General features: G+C 48.8%; 1 protein-coding gene across 7 annotated transcripts in view; it reads right to left on the reverse strand.

The window, feature by feature from the left end:
* TCAF2 (TRPM8 channel associated factor 2) overlaps positions 1-18921 on the reverse strand; it is a 51334-nt gene that overhangs the window by 10746 nt on the left and 21667 nt on the right. Inside the window, exons 1-3 of one of the 7 annotated variants that reach the window (XM_087763759.1) lie at positions 17349-17543; positions 4030-4663; positions 722-1692 (exon numbers count right to left, since the gene is read on the reverse strand). In XM_087763759.1, the coding sequence (XP_087619885.1) occupies positions 722-1692; positions 4030-4646 (1588 nt within the window). In that variant the 5' untranslated portion in view covers positions 4647-4663; positions 17349-17543. The other 6 variants (XM_087763762.1, XM_087763763.1, XM_087763758.1 and 3 more) reach the window with 6 other exon arrangements.

The raw sequence follows: 18921 nt of genomic DNA on the forward strand, positions 1-18921 counted from the left end.
CTGGGGATAATACCTTACTAGTGGAATTCAACCTAGAGTTTAAGCACATCAGCTGTGAGCAGGAATCTCAGCAAGGTTGTATAGATACAAGGCCTAAGCTTAGACAAATCATTCAGGGTGTAATTACCAAACACCTTGGCTTCAGTGGTGGTGTCAGCTCAAGAAGTTCCCACCATGCTTCCAGCCTCTTGTTTTCACCCCCAAAACCAGACCGTCACTCCATCAACTGTGCTGACACAATTGTGAGACTGTGCTACAACTCAGGCTGAAATTACCTAGATTAAAAAAACCCAACCTTTTGTTCCTAATTCCTACCTCTTTGTATGATGGCCCCATAGACAGCTGCATCAGCACAACCATGGCACCAACAACCTGCAGCATAGAGCCTAGGGTTTCTCAAGGAAGCTTTCTTCCCAAAGCCATTGTGCTGTGCAAGTACCCTGAAGTGCCTCTGTTAGGTGGTTCTTCTCCCCCAAGTGCCCGTGCACCAACAGCGAGGAAGCAGGACTTTCACGGGGTGTTTCAGAGCACTGAAATCAGGGCTGGCCACAAAAGAAGCCTATCTGCCACTACACAGAGGTCAGCCTCCTCACAAGCCCACAGTGAAATTGCACATCTGTGTCCATGTTCAGACATACACAGACACATGTACACTGAGGACGGGCACCCTATCGATCCCAGCAACTGGATGCCTCAAGAGGAAGGGAGATACACTCCTCACCTGGGTTTGTGCCATCAATTTCCACAGTGATGGGGAGGGCACAAACCCCAGCAGCAGATTTCTGCACTAGGGCTGCACTGTCTGTCATGGTGAGGGACAGCTCAGTCGCCATGCAGAGAAGGACTGCCTCTTTGGAGTTGCTCTTGACAGGGCAGTGCCTGCTGACATGTGGGATCCCGCTTCTCTGAAGCACTTTGGTCAGGATGCGGTGGAGCGAGGCATATGCAGGGCAGTCACGGGCTGGGATGTGCAGAAAGGCAGTGCAGTCTTGTGCTAGCCTTTGCAGCCAGTCCTTCAAGGGGGCCTTGAGCTCCTCATGCTTGTCTACATGCCTGTTGAAAAGAGCAAGCGCCTTGCGGAAGTGGTAGTGCTCCCCAGACCTCACGGCCGGGAGCTTAGCTGCCTGGACACTCTGCCCCAGGATGCTCAGCCCAAAGCGGTTGAGGATTTTGTTGCCAGGATATTTTGCCACAGCAGCTTGGCCGCTGTTCTGGGAAGCCCAGTACCAGGCCTGGCCTCCAACCAGTAGGCCACCTCCCTCTGCCACAAAAGCGTGAACCCTCTCCGCCTCTCTGTCGCTGTAGGAAGAGCAGCAGTACACGCTGATGTCGCCTGTCAGCTGTGACACCTGGGACTTCACCTCTTCCTGAGAGAGGAGGCTACACAGTTTCTTCAGGCTGGCATCCACACCCACCAGCCCCTTTCTCCCAGCATCCAGCCAGCGGACAGCATTGAGCAGGAATCTGGCCAGCTTTGGGGAGAACAGCTGGCTCTCGTGGGTTGCCACCACAACACGGCCTCGGCCATAGCGTGCTGCAGCTAAGAGGCAGCGGTGCGAGCTGTCCAGGCAGAGCGGGAAGGAGAGTACACCGTGCACCAGCAAGATGGAGGGCACGCCCCCTGTCACCAAATCCAGCTCCGACACACCACGCAGGAGAAACTCAGCATCAAGGCCAAGGTTGGCCTGGTGCCTGCAAAACCAAGAGAGGTCCAGGTTAGCCCCCATCCCAGCATCCTTTGCACAAAAGGCCACCTTGTCCATGCCTACCTCTTCTTCCTCCCTCATCCTAGTATATCATGTTGCCAACTCTTTAATTTAAAAAAAAAATAATCCATTAATACCTCATTTTTCTCCTTTTAAAGCCTTGGTTTTTGCAGCCAAGCAAATCTGTAGGAATCTCAGCACTCATTTAAAAAAGGAGAGAAAGGAGAGGTCAAAAGGATGTTTCTAGACCTCTGGCTTTGAACAGCAGCTTGAAAATATAAATACATTGCAGAAACTCAAAAATCGGAAGACTTTTAATATTTTGAAAACTGCAGGTTCAAACTGCAAATGATATGGGAATTGGCACATCTCCTATAACAAAAACTTTCTCCATTTACCCCACGCTAGTCATTATCAACTAGCTAAGCCCAAAAGATTTCTCTGTGTCTTCTCCCAGCCTCCGCCACTGTTGAGAACTGAAGACAGGATAACTAGGGCAGATGAGCTAGATGGACAGGCAGACACACAGCTAGACAAATAATGAATGACTAGAAGTTGAATCAGGGCCCTAACACATAGTCCTCACGTTACCACTGGTTGGTCTCCACAATATAAAGAGATTGTATTGTGCAAGGCCCTCTTGTCTCTGCTATTTCCCTATAACTCCTATATGTCACTGTGGAGAAAGACATGTTGAATTACTCTCATTTGCATTGTTTACACTTTCTCCTGGTTCTGCCAAACACGGTTTTCCCCCAACACCTGGAAAGAATCTGTTGTTATGCGGCCATTGCAGCCAACTCAATAGAATATTCAGATGAATATTGAAGATGCTGCCCTTCTGCATGCCCATAGGACAGGGATTAAATCTGCAGCTCTCCTTTGGTTATTACTTTACTGAGACCCTTTGTCACACAGAGTATGTGCCCAGGCACGCGCCTTAGACTGCAGTCTGATTCTCTATGGGTTAAGCGAACGCGAGCAGGAAGGCCCAGATGCACAGAGCTGCTGTGTTGCATGGAAATTAGGTATCTCAATTTCTGGTGGCTCTGGATCCAATCAAAAACACCACAAAAGCACCCTAAACAAGGTGTAATTCACCCTTAGTTACCATTTAAAGTATTGTTAATTGCTATATAATTTTTCTCTGCTGAATTCTCTGCCCTTCTCCCTCTTCCACACACTGTGCATGAGGCGGTGGGAACATGCCTATGCACTGCAGGTGGGAACAAGACTCAATCGGCAAATTTTAATTAACTACATTTGTCAGCTGTGTCCTAAGCACTTTGTTGAATTGAACAGCAGAGCTTTCTATTACCTTTATTGGGAAACAAATTGAGCATCTAGGAAGTATCAAATCCAATTATTTGTTTGAAAATATTAGAAATTTAGTATTATATATCCACAAGGAAAAGGCTGTGAAGGAAAGACTTGCAGGGAATTTTATTGTAATTGTTGCAGCTTCCACTGCAGTGAAACGAAGCTGCCACACAGAGGAAGCGCAGCAGCACTCATGCTCCTCGGAGAACCCACTGTGCCTTGTGTAACCCAGCAGAAAGTGGTGGGAAGCACAGCCAGGCACCCCTGCAGGCAAGGGGAGGTGGAGGAAGGCGGCACAGCAATGCCCAGGACTCCACTGCTTGGTCGACTGTGATACAAGTCACAACAGCCCTGAGTTTTACATCTGCTGCTTCAGGACCGAAAGGGCCAGGCTGGAATCCCAAACAAACTGGGAGCACAGAGATTTCCCGCCCACAGCCTCTGTCAGAAGCTGAGAAGGAAGGTGGCACCCCATCAGCTCTGCACCAGCCTCAGGGTTTCACTTGCAGAAGGTGAATTTCTGCAAATAACAGGCTAAACAGGTTTAGCAGCTGCCAGACAGAGCCTGGCCCAGAGCGCTGGCCTGGTGCTCCACCTCCAACCTGGTTTTGAACTGTGGGAAAGTTGCCCTGAATGTACGCATGTGTGGGGAGAGGGAGAGGAGTTCCTCCTCCTGTCCCCGTGTTGCTGTGTGTTGCACTCAGGCACACTTGGTCAGGCAGGCTGCTCTAAAAGATGGCTCCCCTCATTTCCTTCCCCTTGAATGAATTCCCCAGGCCTGGCCCAGCTGCCCTGGAAGCAGTCAAAGACACCATTCTTTCCGATTGCAAACAGCAGGAAGGTCCCCCTTAAAGTGGAAGACAACAGTTGCATCCCATCCTGGCTATTAAAGAACCAGCATTCACCATCATCCTCATCTCTCACCTCAAGAATCTTCTATAAACAACTCGCCTGCATAACCTGACCAGTTGTTTATTAAATAGAGAGCAATTCAGATACTCACGGGACAATTAATGGGATCTTGGGAATCTTCCTGGCAACTTTGAAGATGCCTTTCTCCACAGCGTTTCCTGTGAAGTACACACCAGCCACACCGGTCACCTGGTTCCCAGGGAATTCAAACAGCACCTTCTCCTTGCCATGTCGACTAGCCCAGTGCCAGGCTTGGCCTCCAATGAGCAGCCCTCCACCCCCCTTTACAAAGCCAACCAGGGCTTTCGCCTGCGTGCTGTCATAGGCGTCCATACAGTACACCCCCAGGGAGCAGCTAAGCTCTGCCCCAGCCTGCACTTTGGTGCCAGCCCTGAGCAGCAGCTGGGAGAGGGAATCCAAATGAGGATGGACCCCAACCAGGGCCTCGGGGGAAGGCTTGAGCCACTCCACAGCATTTCTGAGGAACTGGGAAAACTTGGAGTCCTTCAAGATTCCTTCATGAGAAACAACCACCATCTGGCCCTTCCCATACTGTGAAACGGCGATCAGAACCTGCTTCTTAGAGCTCACAAGCACAGGGTAGGCATCCTCTCCAACAAGTAGCAGCTCACAAGGAACAAAACCACCAGTGAAATCCCATGGCCCAACACCGTCCACTAACAGCTCATAGGTGGCAGAGGGTCTCATCTTCAGGTCACTCCTATCTGGTGGAGAGAAGACCAACATTCAGTACAGCATGGCTCAGCAATAAAGAACAGCTGTAACAAGCCCGTGGGCCCATTTCTTTGTTGTCTAGTAGGAACTGCAAACAAATGGGAAACATTTACTGGAAGCAGCTTTGTGGACACAACTTTTTCAGGGATTTGGGAGGTTTTTTCTTTGCTTGTTTGAATCATAGAATCATAAAATCGTCAAGGTTGGAAAAGACCCTTAAGACCATCAAGTCCAACCGTCAACCTATCACTGCCAAGTCCATCTATACCATGTCTTCAAGAACCGTATCTATCCGTTCTTTAAATACCTCCAGGGATGGAGACTCAACCACTTCCCTGGGCAGCCTGTTCCAGTGCTTGACCACCCTCTCAGTGAAGAAGTTTTTCCTAATGTCTAACCTAAACCTCCCCTGGCGCAGCTTGAGGCCGTTTCCTCTCCTCCTATCACTCGTTACTAGGGTCAAGAGGCCGACCCCCACCTGGCTACAACCTTCTTTCAGGGAGTTGTAGAGAGCAATAAGGTCTCCCCTCAGCCTCCTCTTCTCCAGGCTAAACAACCCCAGTTCCCTCAGCCGCTCCTCATAAGACTTGTGCTCCAGACCCTTCACCAACTTCGTTGCCCTCCTCTGGACACGCTCCAGCACCTCAATGTCCTTCTTGTAGTGAGGGGCCCAGTACTCAAGGTGCGGCCTCACCAGTGCTGAGTACAGGGGCACTATCACCTCCCTGGTCCTGCTGGCCACACTATTCTTGAAACAGGCCAAGATGCCATTGGCCCTCTTGGCCACACGAGCACACTGCTGGCTCATGTTCAGCCAGCTGTCAACCAACACCCCCAGGTCCTTTTCTGCCAGGCAGCTCTCCAGCCACTCCTCCCCAAGCCTGTAGCATTGCATGGGGTTGTTGTGACCAAAGTGCAGGACCCGGCACTGAGCCTTGTTGAACCTCATACAGTTGGCCCCAGCCCAACGATCCAGCCTGTCCAGGTCCCTCTGCAGGGCCTTCCTGCCCTCCAGCAGATCGACACTTCCACGCAACTTGGTGTCATCTGCAAACTTACTGAGAGTGCACTCGATCCCCTCATCCAGATCATCAATGAAGATGTTGAACAGGACCAGCCCCAACACTGAGCCCTGGGCAACACCACTCGTGACTGGCCGCCAACTGGATTTGACTCCATTCACCACCACTCTCTGGGCTCGGCCGTCCAGCCGGTTTTTAACCCAGTGCAGAGTGCACCCATCCAAGCCATGAGCAGCCAGCTTCTCCAGGAGAATGCTGTGGGAGACTGTGTCAAAGGCCTTACTAAAGTCCAAGTAGACAACATCCCCAGCCTTCCCCTCATCCACTAAGCAGGTCACCTTGTCATAGAAGGAGACCAGGTTAGTGAAACAGGATCTCCCTTTCATAAACCCATGCTGGCTGAGCCTGACCCCCGGTTGTCCCGCACGTGCTGCATAATGGCACTCAAGATGATTTGTTCCATAACCTTCCCCAGCACCGAGGTCAGGCTGACAGGCCTGTAGTTCCCGGGATCCTCCTTCCGACCCTTCTTGTAGAGGGGCGTCACATATGCTAACCTCCAGTCATCTGGGACCTCCCCGCTTGACCAGGACTGCTGATAAATGACGGAGAGTGGCTTGGCCAGCTCCTCTGCCAGCTCCCTCAGTATCCTCGGGTGGATCCCATCTGGCCCCATGGACTTGTGCACATCCAGGTGGAGGAGCAGGTCAGTGACTGCCACCTCCTCGACAACTGGGACTTCACTCTGCATCCTATCTCCATCCCCCAGCTCAGGGGCCTGAAAAACCCGAGGATGACTAGCTTGACTATTAAAGACTGAGGCAAAGAAAGCACTAAGTACCTCTGCCTTCTCCTCATCCTTTGTGGCAAGGTTACCTTCTGCATCCAACAAAGGAGGGAGATTCTCCCTGGCCCTCCTTTTGTCACCGATATATTTATAAAAACTTTTTTTGTTGTCTTTAATGGTGGTGGACAGTTTAAGTTCCAGCTGGGCCTTCACCTTTCTGATCTTCTCTCTGCATATCCTCACAACATCCTTGTAATCCCCCTGAGTCGCCTGCCCCTTCTTCCAAAGGTTGTAAGCTCTCCTTTTATTCTTGAGTTCCAGCCAAAGCTCTCTGTTCAGCCAGGCCGGTCTTCTCCCCCGCCTGCTTGACTTGCGGCACATGGGGATGGCCTGCTCCTGCGCCTTTGAGATTTCCTCCTTGAATAACATCTAGCCTTCCTGGACTCCTTTGCCCTTCGGGACTGCCTCCCAAGGGACTCTGTTAACCAGACTCCTGAACAGCCCAAAGTCTGCCCTTCTAAAGTTCAGGGTAGCGGTTTTGGTGACCCCTCTCCTTACTTCTCCTAGAATTGAAAACTCTGTCATGTCGTGGTCGCTGAGCCCAAGACAGCCTCCGACCACCACATCGCCCACCAGGCCTTCTCTGTTCGTAAACAGCAGGGCCAGTGGGGCACCTCCCCTGGTTGGCTCGCTTACCAGCTGCATCAGGAAGTTATCTTCCACACACTCCAGGAACCTCCGAGACTGCTTTCTCTCTGCTGTTTTTATTTTCAGCAGATATCTGGTAAATTGAAGTCTCCCACGAGAACAAGGGCTAGGGATTGTGAGACTTCAGCCAACTGCTTGTAGAATACTTCATCTGTTTCCTCGTCCTGGTTGGGTGGTCTGTAACAGACTCCCACCAGGATGTCTGCCTTGTTAGCCTTCCCCCTGATCTTAACCCATAAGCATTCAACTTTATCATTACTCTCGTTGAGCTCTAGACAGTCAAAACACTCCCTAACATACAGGGCTACCCCTCCACCTCTCCTTCCTAGCCTGTCCCTTCTAAAGAGCTTGTAGCCATCCATTGCAGCACTCTAGTTGTGCGAGTCATCCCACCATGTTTTCGTGATGGCGACCACATCATAGTTTTCCTGCCGCACAGTGGCTTCCAGCTCCTCCTGTTTATTGCCCATGCTGCGTGCATTGGTGTAAATGCACTTCAGTTGGGCTATTGATCTGTTCTCCCACACAGGCATGCCACCCCTAGGCTCATCCCTAGCAAGCCTGGTTTTATCCCCTTCCCCCTTCGCATCTAGTTTAAAGCTCTCTCAACGAGGCCAGCTAACTCCTGGGCCAGGATCCTTTTCCCCCTTTGCGACAGGTGAACCCCATCTGTCTCCAGCAGGCCTGGTGCCATGTAAACTGCCCCATGGTTGAAAAACCCCAAATTCTGCCGCTGGCACCAGCCTCTGAGCCACGTGTTGATGAGGTGGGTCTTCCTGTTCCTTTCCATATGCCTCCCGGCTACTGATGGGATGGAAGAAAACACCACCTGTGCTCCTGATCCTTCAAGAATCGCCCTAGTTCTCTAAAGTCCCTTTTGATTGTCTCGATGCCACTATCAGCTACCTCATCGCTGCCGACTTGAACAACCACTGGTGGATAATAATCGGAAGCTTTTACCAGCCTGGGGAGCTTCCTGGTAACGTTTCTTATCCTTGCCCCAGGGAGGCAGCAGACTTCCCTATGGGATGGGTCTGGTCGGCATATCGGGCCCTCGGTTCCCCTCAGAAGGGAGTCACCTACGACAATTACCCTTCTTTTTTTCTTGCCAGTGGCCGTTGTAATGTGTGGGGCTGACTGCTTCCCCCCAGTCAACCCCTTGGATGGATCCCTGTCTATATCTTCATCCTCCTGGCCCTCAAGTTCCAGAGCCTCATACCTGTTGTGTAGGGGCACCTGGAGGGGTGAGGTTGGCCAGGAGAGGATTTGCCTGCTGCGCCGAGCTGGGATCCACATCCATCCTTCTCCTTCTCTTGGGTCCCCTCCCTCTGCCTGATGGCATGAGGGCAGGGGAGCCTCTCCCTCACTTGATGCTTCCATCTGGCATGCTCATCTCGGGGATGGTAGGGAGTGGCTCCACCAGTCTATCTCCCTCTCGCACTCCCTGATACTTCTCAGTCTTGCAACTTCTTCTTTCAGCTCTGCCACCATGCTGAGCAGATCCTTCACCTGCTCGCACCTCACGCAGGTGTTGTCACGGCAGTACCCCTTCACCAGAGCAAGGCTCTGGCACTCCCTGCAGCCAGAGACCTGGGTGGTTGCATGCTTTAGTGGGAGCTCCGTCTGCATCGCCACATCCCTTCTGGCGATGGCTCTTGCCTGAGCGGAAACCACAGCTAAGTCTCTTCCGGGAGAGTGAAGACCAGAAGGAGAGCTCGCCAGCTGCCTGCTCGCTCTGCCTGATCGCTCTGCCTGCACGAACTGCTGCGCAAACTGCCACGCCACGCCCTTTCCGCCGCGCCACGCCCTGTTTGGCTTTGTTATCATGCTATTTACCATTTAAACGAAGTGACAAAGTCTATCAAGATGATGGAGGAAAAGAAAGTGACTGTTTCAACAAATTCTGCTATGCATCATGGAGCACAACAGGGAAACAAAAGTATTCACCTTCCGATTAACAATTTATTTGGAGAGGGAGAGTGCCAGAGGCTCCAGGAAGTCTACTAGGAACTTGCCTGGTAGAGGTGGTTTACGTAGAAATAGCCAGAAAATGAAAAGACCTTATCAACACAACATATGGCATAACTCAAGCATGCAGTTCACATTTTAGTTCCCAACTGGATATGTACAGAGCTACACACAGTTGCTGCAAGATGGTATTCCAAAGTTGTACTTTTCTACGTCCGTTTAGGCACTATAAGCCCTTGCTTAGTATTAAGAGGTGCTGTGAGGGGGAGGAGAGTCAGCAGAAATGATGGAGACAACCAGCTCCCCTGGAATAAATGTCAGTTTAAGTTGCACAGTACCTACGAGAGGAGGTCTGGGCACAGGAGATTCATGCCCTAGTTCCCTGATAGAAACTCCCGCATGATCTCAAGGAAATAAATTCCCTTTTCTGTAGCTTTGTTTCACCTGTTTTCCCATCTACTAAGTAAGGAGAGTAGTACTGACCTTGACTGCCAAGCCCTTTGAGGTCTATGGGTGAGACGTGCTCTATTTAGGCTCCCTCAGTTTGAAAATCTGGCTTAGCTCTTCAGCAAAATTATCTTCTGCTGAGCTGGGGCTGCTGTGACTGTGCAAACAGGATGGTTTTGAGGCAGAGAGCATAACTCAGTCCCACCCACTTTCTGTCATTCAGGACACGCAGGGAAGGAGCTGCGCCAGGGCAGGCTTGTCCCTTTCCCTGGCAGCATCCCGTGCCAACACTGGAGCAGCGTCCTCTCGTGTTCACATGCATTTCATATTGGGCTACCCTGAAAGCAAATCCTTGGCATGCAAACACAGGAAAATGAAGAAATCCTGGAGAAGCAGCATCCTTGATTTGGATTTGTTGCAAGCCCCAGGGTGCTCAGAAACAGCAACCTGATGAAGAATGACAGTATCATTCCCATTGCTTATCCTCTGGACATGCCTGCAAGCTCCTGTTCTTCACCCAAACTCTCCTCAGACTCCACTGTTGTTTCACATACGATTTATGAGTCAAAGCTGCTGATTAACATAGGATAAAAGCTACATTGCCCAGTAATTTAGTGCTTGTTTGCTGGCTTAGTCTGAATTCCAGCTTTGTTTCCCTGGGTTTGAATAAGCCCCACATTTAAAGGCAAATACATGGCCTAAGTGGTTTAGGTTGTTTTACCAGGAATCATGTAACAAAGTAGTAACACAGCTTGGAAAAATACTACATTTTTTTCTGGTGGCTTCTGTGGATTTGATACTAATGTACCCATACTGACATACTGACCACGGTGTAGGGGAGAGGAAAATCAGGTGGATAGTTTCAGCAACTTGTATTCTACCTGAGGACTACCCTACAGGACTAGGTTTGAAGTAAATTAAGTAAAAAACAACTCTTACTTCTTAGCCCCCACCCTTCTTATCACAGGATTTGAAAGCTAAGATCCTAGACTTAGGACCCATAAAAGGATGGGTGTTCCCTGGTGCTTATCCAGAACAAGGTCTTGGGAAGGATTTTAACTCTCTCTTAACTGAATGCAATTATCACCATATAACAGAATTCCCAATTTCTATGTAATCACAATTTCTCCATTTCCATTGTATTAACCATTTCAGTGTGGAGAGAAGGAAGGAAGTGTACCCATTCGACCCAGGCGAACTCCTCTTTCTAGAAAGAGAAGGGAGAAGACACAGCAGGGACAGAGAGCACCCATGTCTAACAAGCATTGCAGGAAGCTGCAGAAGACTGAGCTGTAGGTCTGCCCTGTCAATTAGGAGGAAACAACTACTAGATCTGGGTGCACACAGAGGGAAGGGGAAGACCTCGGCTCCTAGCTGCCTCCCTTATTAACATGGAAGTTCAAATTCTCCATGACAGTGTCTCAAACAAGTCAAAGACTCTCGATTCCTTTTCTTCCCTCCTGCCTCTTCCACCTCTCACCTCCAGACAGTTCCCACTCCCCGCAGAGCTGAGAACATTGAGAGTAGGTATTGGAGCACAGATTTATAAATCCTGCCAGATGACTGATTCTCTCCTAGCCTTTCTTCTGCCTCCGGAAAAGGGACAAAAATGCAATGGGAAGGTATTAGGGCTTCATTAAATGCAGACTTAAGACTCCATCATCTGCTGTCCAGAAGCCATCACACCCAGGCAAAAGGGATGTGGTACAAAGGAAGGAATACCCCTTGGTCCACTCCGGGAGAGTATCTCTGGGAGACAGATGACCATGACCTGGGGGAGCTCTAAGGGTGAATAAGGGAACAGACTTTGTGTGTCAAGTGCTCAGTCACTTTAGGGTGAGTCTTTAAGGTCCCTGTAAAGCCTGTGAGGATCTCCATGAGTAAAAAGTATGGATTATGCAATATCTGAGAGGAACAGGACAAAAGGCACAGGACAGACACTTGTTAAGAACACAGGCAGCCTAAGTGAGTGAGGGAGAGACAATTCCTAGGGATTTGGCTGCTCTTCCTAAATAGGGGGGACTCTTGGGGTTTCCAGTCTTTCCTCTCTTTCAGACTTACAGTCTAGCTGTCTGCACAGTAACCAAGCATGCTGCAAAGGCTGTAGGCAGTAAAAAACCGGTCGGCTCTTGCTTCTTAACATGTTTATCAACAAATTGAGCAAAGAGAGGAATGCTGACATGTGGCATTTGCTGAAGAGCCAAAAGTACTTATATTCATTATGTCTGTTCATCATCAAGGTTTTAAACTGAAAGAGGGTAGATTTAGACTGGATATAAGGAAGAAATTTTTTATGATGAGGGTGGTGAGATACTGGAATAGGTTACCCAGAGAAGCTGTGGATGTCCCATCAGTGGAAGTGTTCAAAGTCAGGTTGGACGGGGCTTTGAGTAACCTGACCTAGTGAAAGATGTCCCAGCAGGGCAGGAGGGTTGGACTAGATGATCATTGCAAGTCCCTTCCAACCCAAACCATTCTATGATTCTGTGATTCTAGGACTCATGTGCTATGTAGAACAAACGCAAACTTAACATACATAAAAACTGCAAGCATACTTCAAAGTTCTAGGGCAAATTCTTACAAAGAAAGGCGGTGTCTACACTGCAAGAGTAAGTGGTCTCTAGAGCTGGCTTAAGCACCTAAGTGAGAGCCTGGGCTGTTGTTAGGGCAGTGATGTGCTCGGGCTCTGCCCTGCTGGAGGATCAGGAACTCGGTCTTAGCCAGTGTGTGCTCACATACATACAGCATCCAGGGCAACTGTGAGGCTGGACCGCTTGAGAATGGGCTCAAATTTGTGTTAACCTGAAGATGGAGACAATGACTCTCAGGACTGAACATCTCGGATATGTTCTGCATGCTTCTTCACCCTTTTCAACACCTGTGAAAGCATAAGTACCATGAAGCCACCAGCAGGGTAAGCTAAAGCAGTAAGCCATGAAATGTAAACATCAAGTAACATGCAAGAAGGGTGATGGGATGAAGCAATAAATTCAGGTGCAATGGATTGCACAGAAAAGAGAATACAACACTTAAACTTAGACAACAACATTTCTCAAAGAACTGCACAAAACTATGGTAAAAGAAGGCACCTAGGGAGATCATAGAATCATAGAATGTCTCAAGTTGGAAGGGACCCATGAGGATCACCAAGTCCAACTCCCTGCTCCTCACAGGACTACCTAAAACTAAACCATATGACTAAGAGCATCGTCCAGACGCTCCTTGAACTCTGACAGGCTTGGTGCCGTGACCACTTCCCTGGGGAGCCTGTTCCAGTGACTGACCACCCTCTCAATGAAGAACCTTTTCCTAATGTCCAATCTCAACTTCTCCTGACACGGCTGGAGAAGTGGGATGAAGAAGTAAGAAGCAAGCAAGCAAGAAAGCTTGCATGGGAAAGACAAAGTTAGGAAAAAAAAAGGTCAAAAAAAGCCTTCCTAATGTTACATAACAAAAGTCAAAGAAACAAAACTAAATACATGAAAGGGAAATAGAGCTAAAGAAGTAACAGATTAGGCTGTAAATTAATGACAACTCTAAAATTAGGTCAAGAAAGCAATTGCCAAAGGAAGTTATTGTATTTATATTTTTTTTTTTACAATTACAGTGTTAAGAGTTATTAGTACACAGATTGAAAACTGAAAAAAAAAAATTTTGAATAAAAGTGCAGCAGAATAAATCAGGCAATTGCCATCTGTAATTAACTGTTATTGGTGTTATTTTCATACGGCACTTTACAGCAGTAGATTACAAAACACTACAATTTCCAGGCCTAGTAAAATGCTGCTGTGTTTTAAGGAAAAAAAAAAGGAATTTCCCATCCTTTCTGGTGGTGTTAACATGCACACATTAGGGTACGCTCACTGGCTAACAGGACGCAAAGAAATAGAAAACCTGAATGTCTAAGCATACATCTGTCCAGCAATCTAAATTGCTTTTAAAGGTAAGGCAAGGAAAGAACAAAATGAAAGCAGCTGATGACATCTGTCTGGGTATTTTAAAATAATTCTGCATTTGGAAAGGTAATTAACATCTTAATTAAAATTAATTTTACTAACTTCCTACGAACTGAAAGCAGGCTGATGGGCTATGACCAGTGAAGACAGGGATACACTGAATCAGAAGGGACGTCTATAAAAAAAAAGGGCTGTTTAGTCTTTTTAAAAATCTACATCTGTGATCTAAAAAGGACAGCACATACCACATAAATGAAATTACCAAATAATATAACGTGCAGAAGCACAGCAGAAGAAATCATAACCTTACTAGAAAATAATTTTTTTAAAAAAAGAGAACTTGCCTAAATGCAAGTCCTATGGCCTGTAGTTTTAGAAAAGTGTTGACATCTGTTGGTGAACAAGGAGCAGAGCAGCTCAGAAATCTCGGGGAACTGCACACACTGCCGTTTTCCAATCCTGCGCTGCAGGGGTTGAGTCTCATTTGCATGCCTGCTATATAACAGCTCAGATCATTTCCCTTTAAATGTTGCTAGGTTTTGAAGAAGGGGATGAGTGTAACACCACTGTTTTCATTTGAAAAGGAACAGAGAAGAGGTCTAATGCTCTCTGCATGTGGGCCATGCCAATCTGCTATAGTCTGCAGTGATGTGGTAAAGGATAAGGGAAAACAACAACCTTATCTCTTCTAAACTAAAAGGACAGCACAGGACTTGTTTTGCTATATACTGCAGGGGAGCAAGGGAAAGCAGGGATACCGGGACAGCTCACTGAAGCTGCGAATGAAGAACAGGCAGGGTGTAACTCAGGTGATGGGCAGCGGCTGACATCCTTAATGGCCTATGACAGACATGTCACACAAACTGACAGTGTAGGGTTAGACAGATAAAGTTTGTGCCCTGCTGTGGACTTCAAGGGTAGCACCACTTCTTGCAACAAAAAAATGTGCAATTCACATAAATTGAACATTGCTTCCTCCTTACCATGCACCATTGTATTTTATAATGCAACAAGCAGAAGTATTACAAGCTATCCCTGATCTCTTAAATCATATTTGTTTACAACTCAGTTTAAGTGCGATACACCAACAGAGGAGCATCCGGAGTTTCTTTTGGGTTCTTTCTGAGACTAACCAAGCAATCACTCAGGGGAAATGTATGCCAAGTAAAAAAAAGTAACAAGTTTACTTAGTCCTTCCTTACTGCCGCTATTTACAACAGATTGACGTTTTAAGGCCTTATTTCAAATAACATAGGTGCACAAATTATCGCTCTCGCCTATGTCCTATGAGCTATCCTTCCAGTATTAGTTTCCCCAAGAATGTCCTCACCACACTCGAGCTGCACTGGGTCGAATCGTGTCTTCCCTGGCAGCTGGCATCAGGGGCGTCCCTGCCGATGGCTGGGCTGTCAGTCCACATGCCAGCTGGCACTAAGTCCGCGTCAACACCGAGTGTGTGTCTTCTGTCTTTATTTCTTTCTCATGCCCTGCGCTCAGCCCTTTCAAGCCAATCAAGCGTGAACCCAGTGCTCATGATGAGCTTGGGTTCAGTTCGTTTTCCAATCACAAATGAATATTCAGGGTCGTCCCCTTTTTGGTTAGTCTGTTTGCTGTTATCTCCTATTGTCATCTCTGAGCTTGTACAGATCTGCAGTCCTCACTTCTTCTTATCCCCATTCGTGTGAGTCTGCGGTGCCAGCTTGATCCACACAACTGGGGAAGTGAACCTCCAGGCCACAGCCTGTCGTGGCTGGGCTTTGGTCAACCTACACGGTGCAGTGACTCGAGCCATGACATACCCGGGAAGTCGACTCTTTGACAGCACCCCAAAGGTCCTTCCTTCTTGATGGGCTAGGCCACCCCGAGTTCTGCCCTTGCCTGTGCAGGACCTGCCAATAAAGCTACGGCTGACCTGTGTTGCCTTACACCACCTTTTATAGGTCCAAACCTTGTTATCTCTAGCAAGACTTTATATAAGCCTATTCACAAATCTAGCACGTTGCAGACCAAACAGTTTTAGATAGGCTTCATGTCCTGGGGGGCTGTTCCAGACTCTTCCTGCAATTAGTTGTTTTTCAGGACATTTCACCGCCCAGGCTATTCTCTGCTATTTTAGGCAATCATCTCACTTGTCTTTTGCTCTGCCTGAAAGCTATTGCCAAAATTTTCATTTTCACCTCTCCAAAGTGCACCCATCAAGTTCCGAAATCCTTCCTTTGTATTCTCCCCACGTTGCTTAGTTAGTTACTCTCTTTAGTTTCAAAATTGTCTCTACTGTGTATCTTCTGAAAAACAGGTCTGACGTGACATTAAGGCTTCTTTCCAATGCTGTGGTACTATAAACATGCCTTAAAAAAGCCTTAAAACAAGGCTTAGAAGACTCTTCTGACCTGCCTTCCACCCATACATACCCTAGCAAAAGCATTATGGCATTGACATCACCTAAAACACTCACTGCCTTTTTTCTGCTACCTCTGCTCCCTTTTCCATAAAGCCCTCCACATACGGCCGGCTTTCAACTTTTGCCTGTCGCACCCTAAGGGAGGCCCTTAAACAATATGTAAGCAGTCTTTGAAAAGTTACTAAGAGACATAGCCTGCAGTACTGCGTTTAAATTACTTAGGTAAGAGTTTGCACTTCTATACTGGAAACGGGCTGAAAATGAGATATGTAACACCTGTGAGAGATCTCCACTAAAAGATTTCTTTTCCTTTTTACTATTTATCGCTTTCCTAAACTTGGTTCTAGCATGTTTGGAAGTTTAAACTTGGTTCTAGCATGTTTGGCAGTTGTAGCTGATTTGGCACCATTTCTACATACTGCAATTTTTAAATGCTGGATTATGAAGTATACAACATACAGCTGAAAAAGTACTAGTCCCAAACAGAAACTTCATTGCCAAACGTAAGGCAGATAACCAGCAAAAACTTACTTCAAACCAACATTGGTTGGTTTATTAGAAAATCTAGGTGAAAAGTGAGGTCAGACCTGATAAATTGGGAGTGCAGAGCACTCGCATGTTAGTGCTGACTGGAGAATGTAAATTCAGTACCGTACAAAGTCATTAGTCAGGGGACAGATGAAGAAGGATCTCCCACGTTTTTGCTGTGCCTCCCCTACCAAGACCTGCTAGACCAGAACCAGCTTAGATGCTTCCCTGTGTGTTCCTCAGTGCATCAGGGTCTAGGGTCTAGGCACAGGACTAGATTTGTACCTCCTACCGATTTAATCTGCAACCAAATTAACTCATCCGTGTCAAATTGCAAATTGACAGCAGCTAGAAGCTTCTAGACTAAATGCGCCCAGAAACCACAATTCTTTCTTTCCCTCTCCACCTTCCCCCTACTTACTCAGTTTGAAAGTGCACTAAAGCATATATTTGCCTGGGGTTGAAAAGCAGGCTTTTCAGAAGAAACCTGTAGATTTCACAGTTCACACCCACCTGCTGAAGTAACTACAGGTTCTTCATTTGGGCTCTTTTGCTACTACTTTTCCTTTGGCATCGGCAGAGCCATCCTAAGGCTGCTGGAGTCATCGTGCACCGCACACAGATGCAGCTTTACACTGGCACAGAACCGCTCCAGGCTGCATGCAGAGCCAGGACAGATGCAATATGCATGCTCACAGAGGAATCTCACATACTGTTAGCAAACCTTCTGCAGCCTTTCTAGGGATCCCTTCTGAGCTTAAGAGGCCTGCATTGCACGGGCCCACGCCCTGAGATGGCAACGCGGTTTGGAAAAGCAGCTCTGGAAACACTGAGCACCAGCCTGTGAGCCTCTTTTACCTTCAGTGAAAGATCAAACATCAGGCTGAAGATGCAAAGGCAGAAGGAGCACAACGAGCAGGCGCCTGGCTTCCCCCGCCGCCGGGGGGGGGTGGGCGCCACCTGCCCGCGGCGGTGCAGCCCCCGCTCCCCTCTGCAGCCGGCGGCGCGGAGAAGCGGCGGCGGCGGCCTGCGGGTGGGCAGGAGGGGCCGGCGTGCGGCAGCCCGCCCAGGGCCCGTCGGGAAGGCGGGAGGAGAGAGGGGAAGGGAAAGTTCAAGAAGAGCCGGGAAGGCGCCGCCCGAGGCGGGGAGCTGAGCCGAGCCTGTGTTAACGGCTTGCAGTGGAGGGCTGATCGCGTTTAACGCTTTTGCTTTATGCCCGAAATGATTGACAAGGTCCTGGTCTGATTTTACATCATTGGAAGTTGCAAATGATTTGGCCAGAAGCAGCACACAGCTTGTGAGGTTTGTACAGATGCTGAGTAAGCCCAGAACCGAGTCTGCTAATTCCTCTACGCTTGCAGTAATGCACTTCGTATTCAGAGGAGGCCTCTCTTTTTACTGATGCATCCCCAAACATTGCAGCAGCAGGTCAAGGCACAACACGGGGCTACTTACCCCAATGGGTTTGGATGGGCAAGCCCCAGAGCTTACACTGTGCCCTAAGCATGTCTTCACCTTTCCTGGTCCAGGGTAACAAACTGTTCTCAAGCACATGGTTTCTCATGGGATCCCAAGCCCAGGGATGCCCAAGCTCCCCAGGCTGCACGCTCGCTGCTGGCACGTTGCTTCTGTGCTTGTTTCTACCGCCTTTCCTGTAATCATCGACAGCTGCGTGGTGGGCAAAAACAAGCCCACGCATCTGCAAAGGACTGCTAATACTGAGGTGGCAGGAGGGTTAGTTTTGCTCTTAAGTGCCACTTAGATCACAAGTCTTACAAGGAACTGCTGAGGGAGACGGGGTGGTTTAAGTCTGGAGAAGAGGAGGCTGAGGGGAGACCTTATTGCTCTCTACAACTCCCTGAAAGGAGGCTGTAGCCAGGTGGGGGTCAGTCTCTTCTCCCAAGTAACAAGCAATAGGATGAGAGGAAACGGCCTCAAGCTGCACCAGGGGAGGTTTAGGTTGGATATTAGGAAAAACTTCTTCACTGAGAGGGTGGTCAAGCACTGGAACAGGCTGCCCAGGGAAGTGGTTGAGTCCCCATCCCTGGAGGTATTTAGAAGACGGGTAGACGGGGTGCTTAGGGACATGGTTTAGTGGTGGACTTGGCAGTGCTGGGTTAACAGTTGGACTCGATGATCTTAAAGGTCTTTTCCAACCTAAACGATTCTATGATTAGAATAAAACTTGGGCAGAGCAGGGTGCACCGGCTCCCCTTCCCTGGCGGGCTGGACCCCCTCCGAGAGGTGGGCGCACCTGCCCGGCGCTGTCAAAGCGCGTCCTCTCTCCTCTCCTGGATGAACTCTTCGTCTTCTTCTTCTTCCTCCTCCTCCTCCGCGCCCCCCGCCGCCCCAGTCGCGTACCGCCGCCCGGCGGCTGCCTCCCCTCCGCCCCGCCGGCCGCGGCCTCTCCGCCTCCAGGGGCGACGCGCAC

The sequence above is a fragment of the Nipponia nippon genome, unplaced genomic scaffold (assembly GCF_047370975.1).
Source record: "Nipponia nippon isolate SJK-2023a ecotype South Korea unplaced genomic scaffold, ASM4737097v1 scaffold_3, whole genome shotgun sequence".
In the NCBI taxonomy this organism is placed as follows: Eukaryota; Metazoa; Chordata; class Aves; order Pelecaniformes; family Threskiornithidae; genus Nipponia; species Nipponia nippon.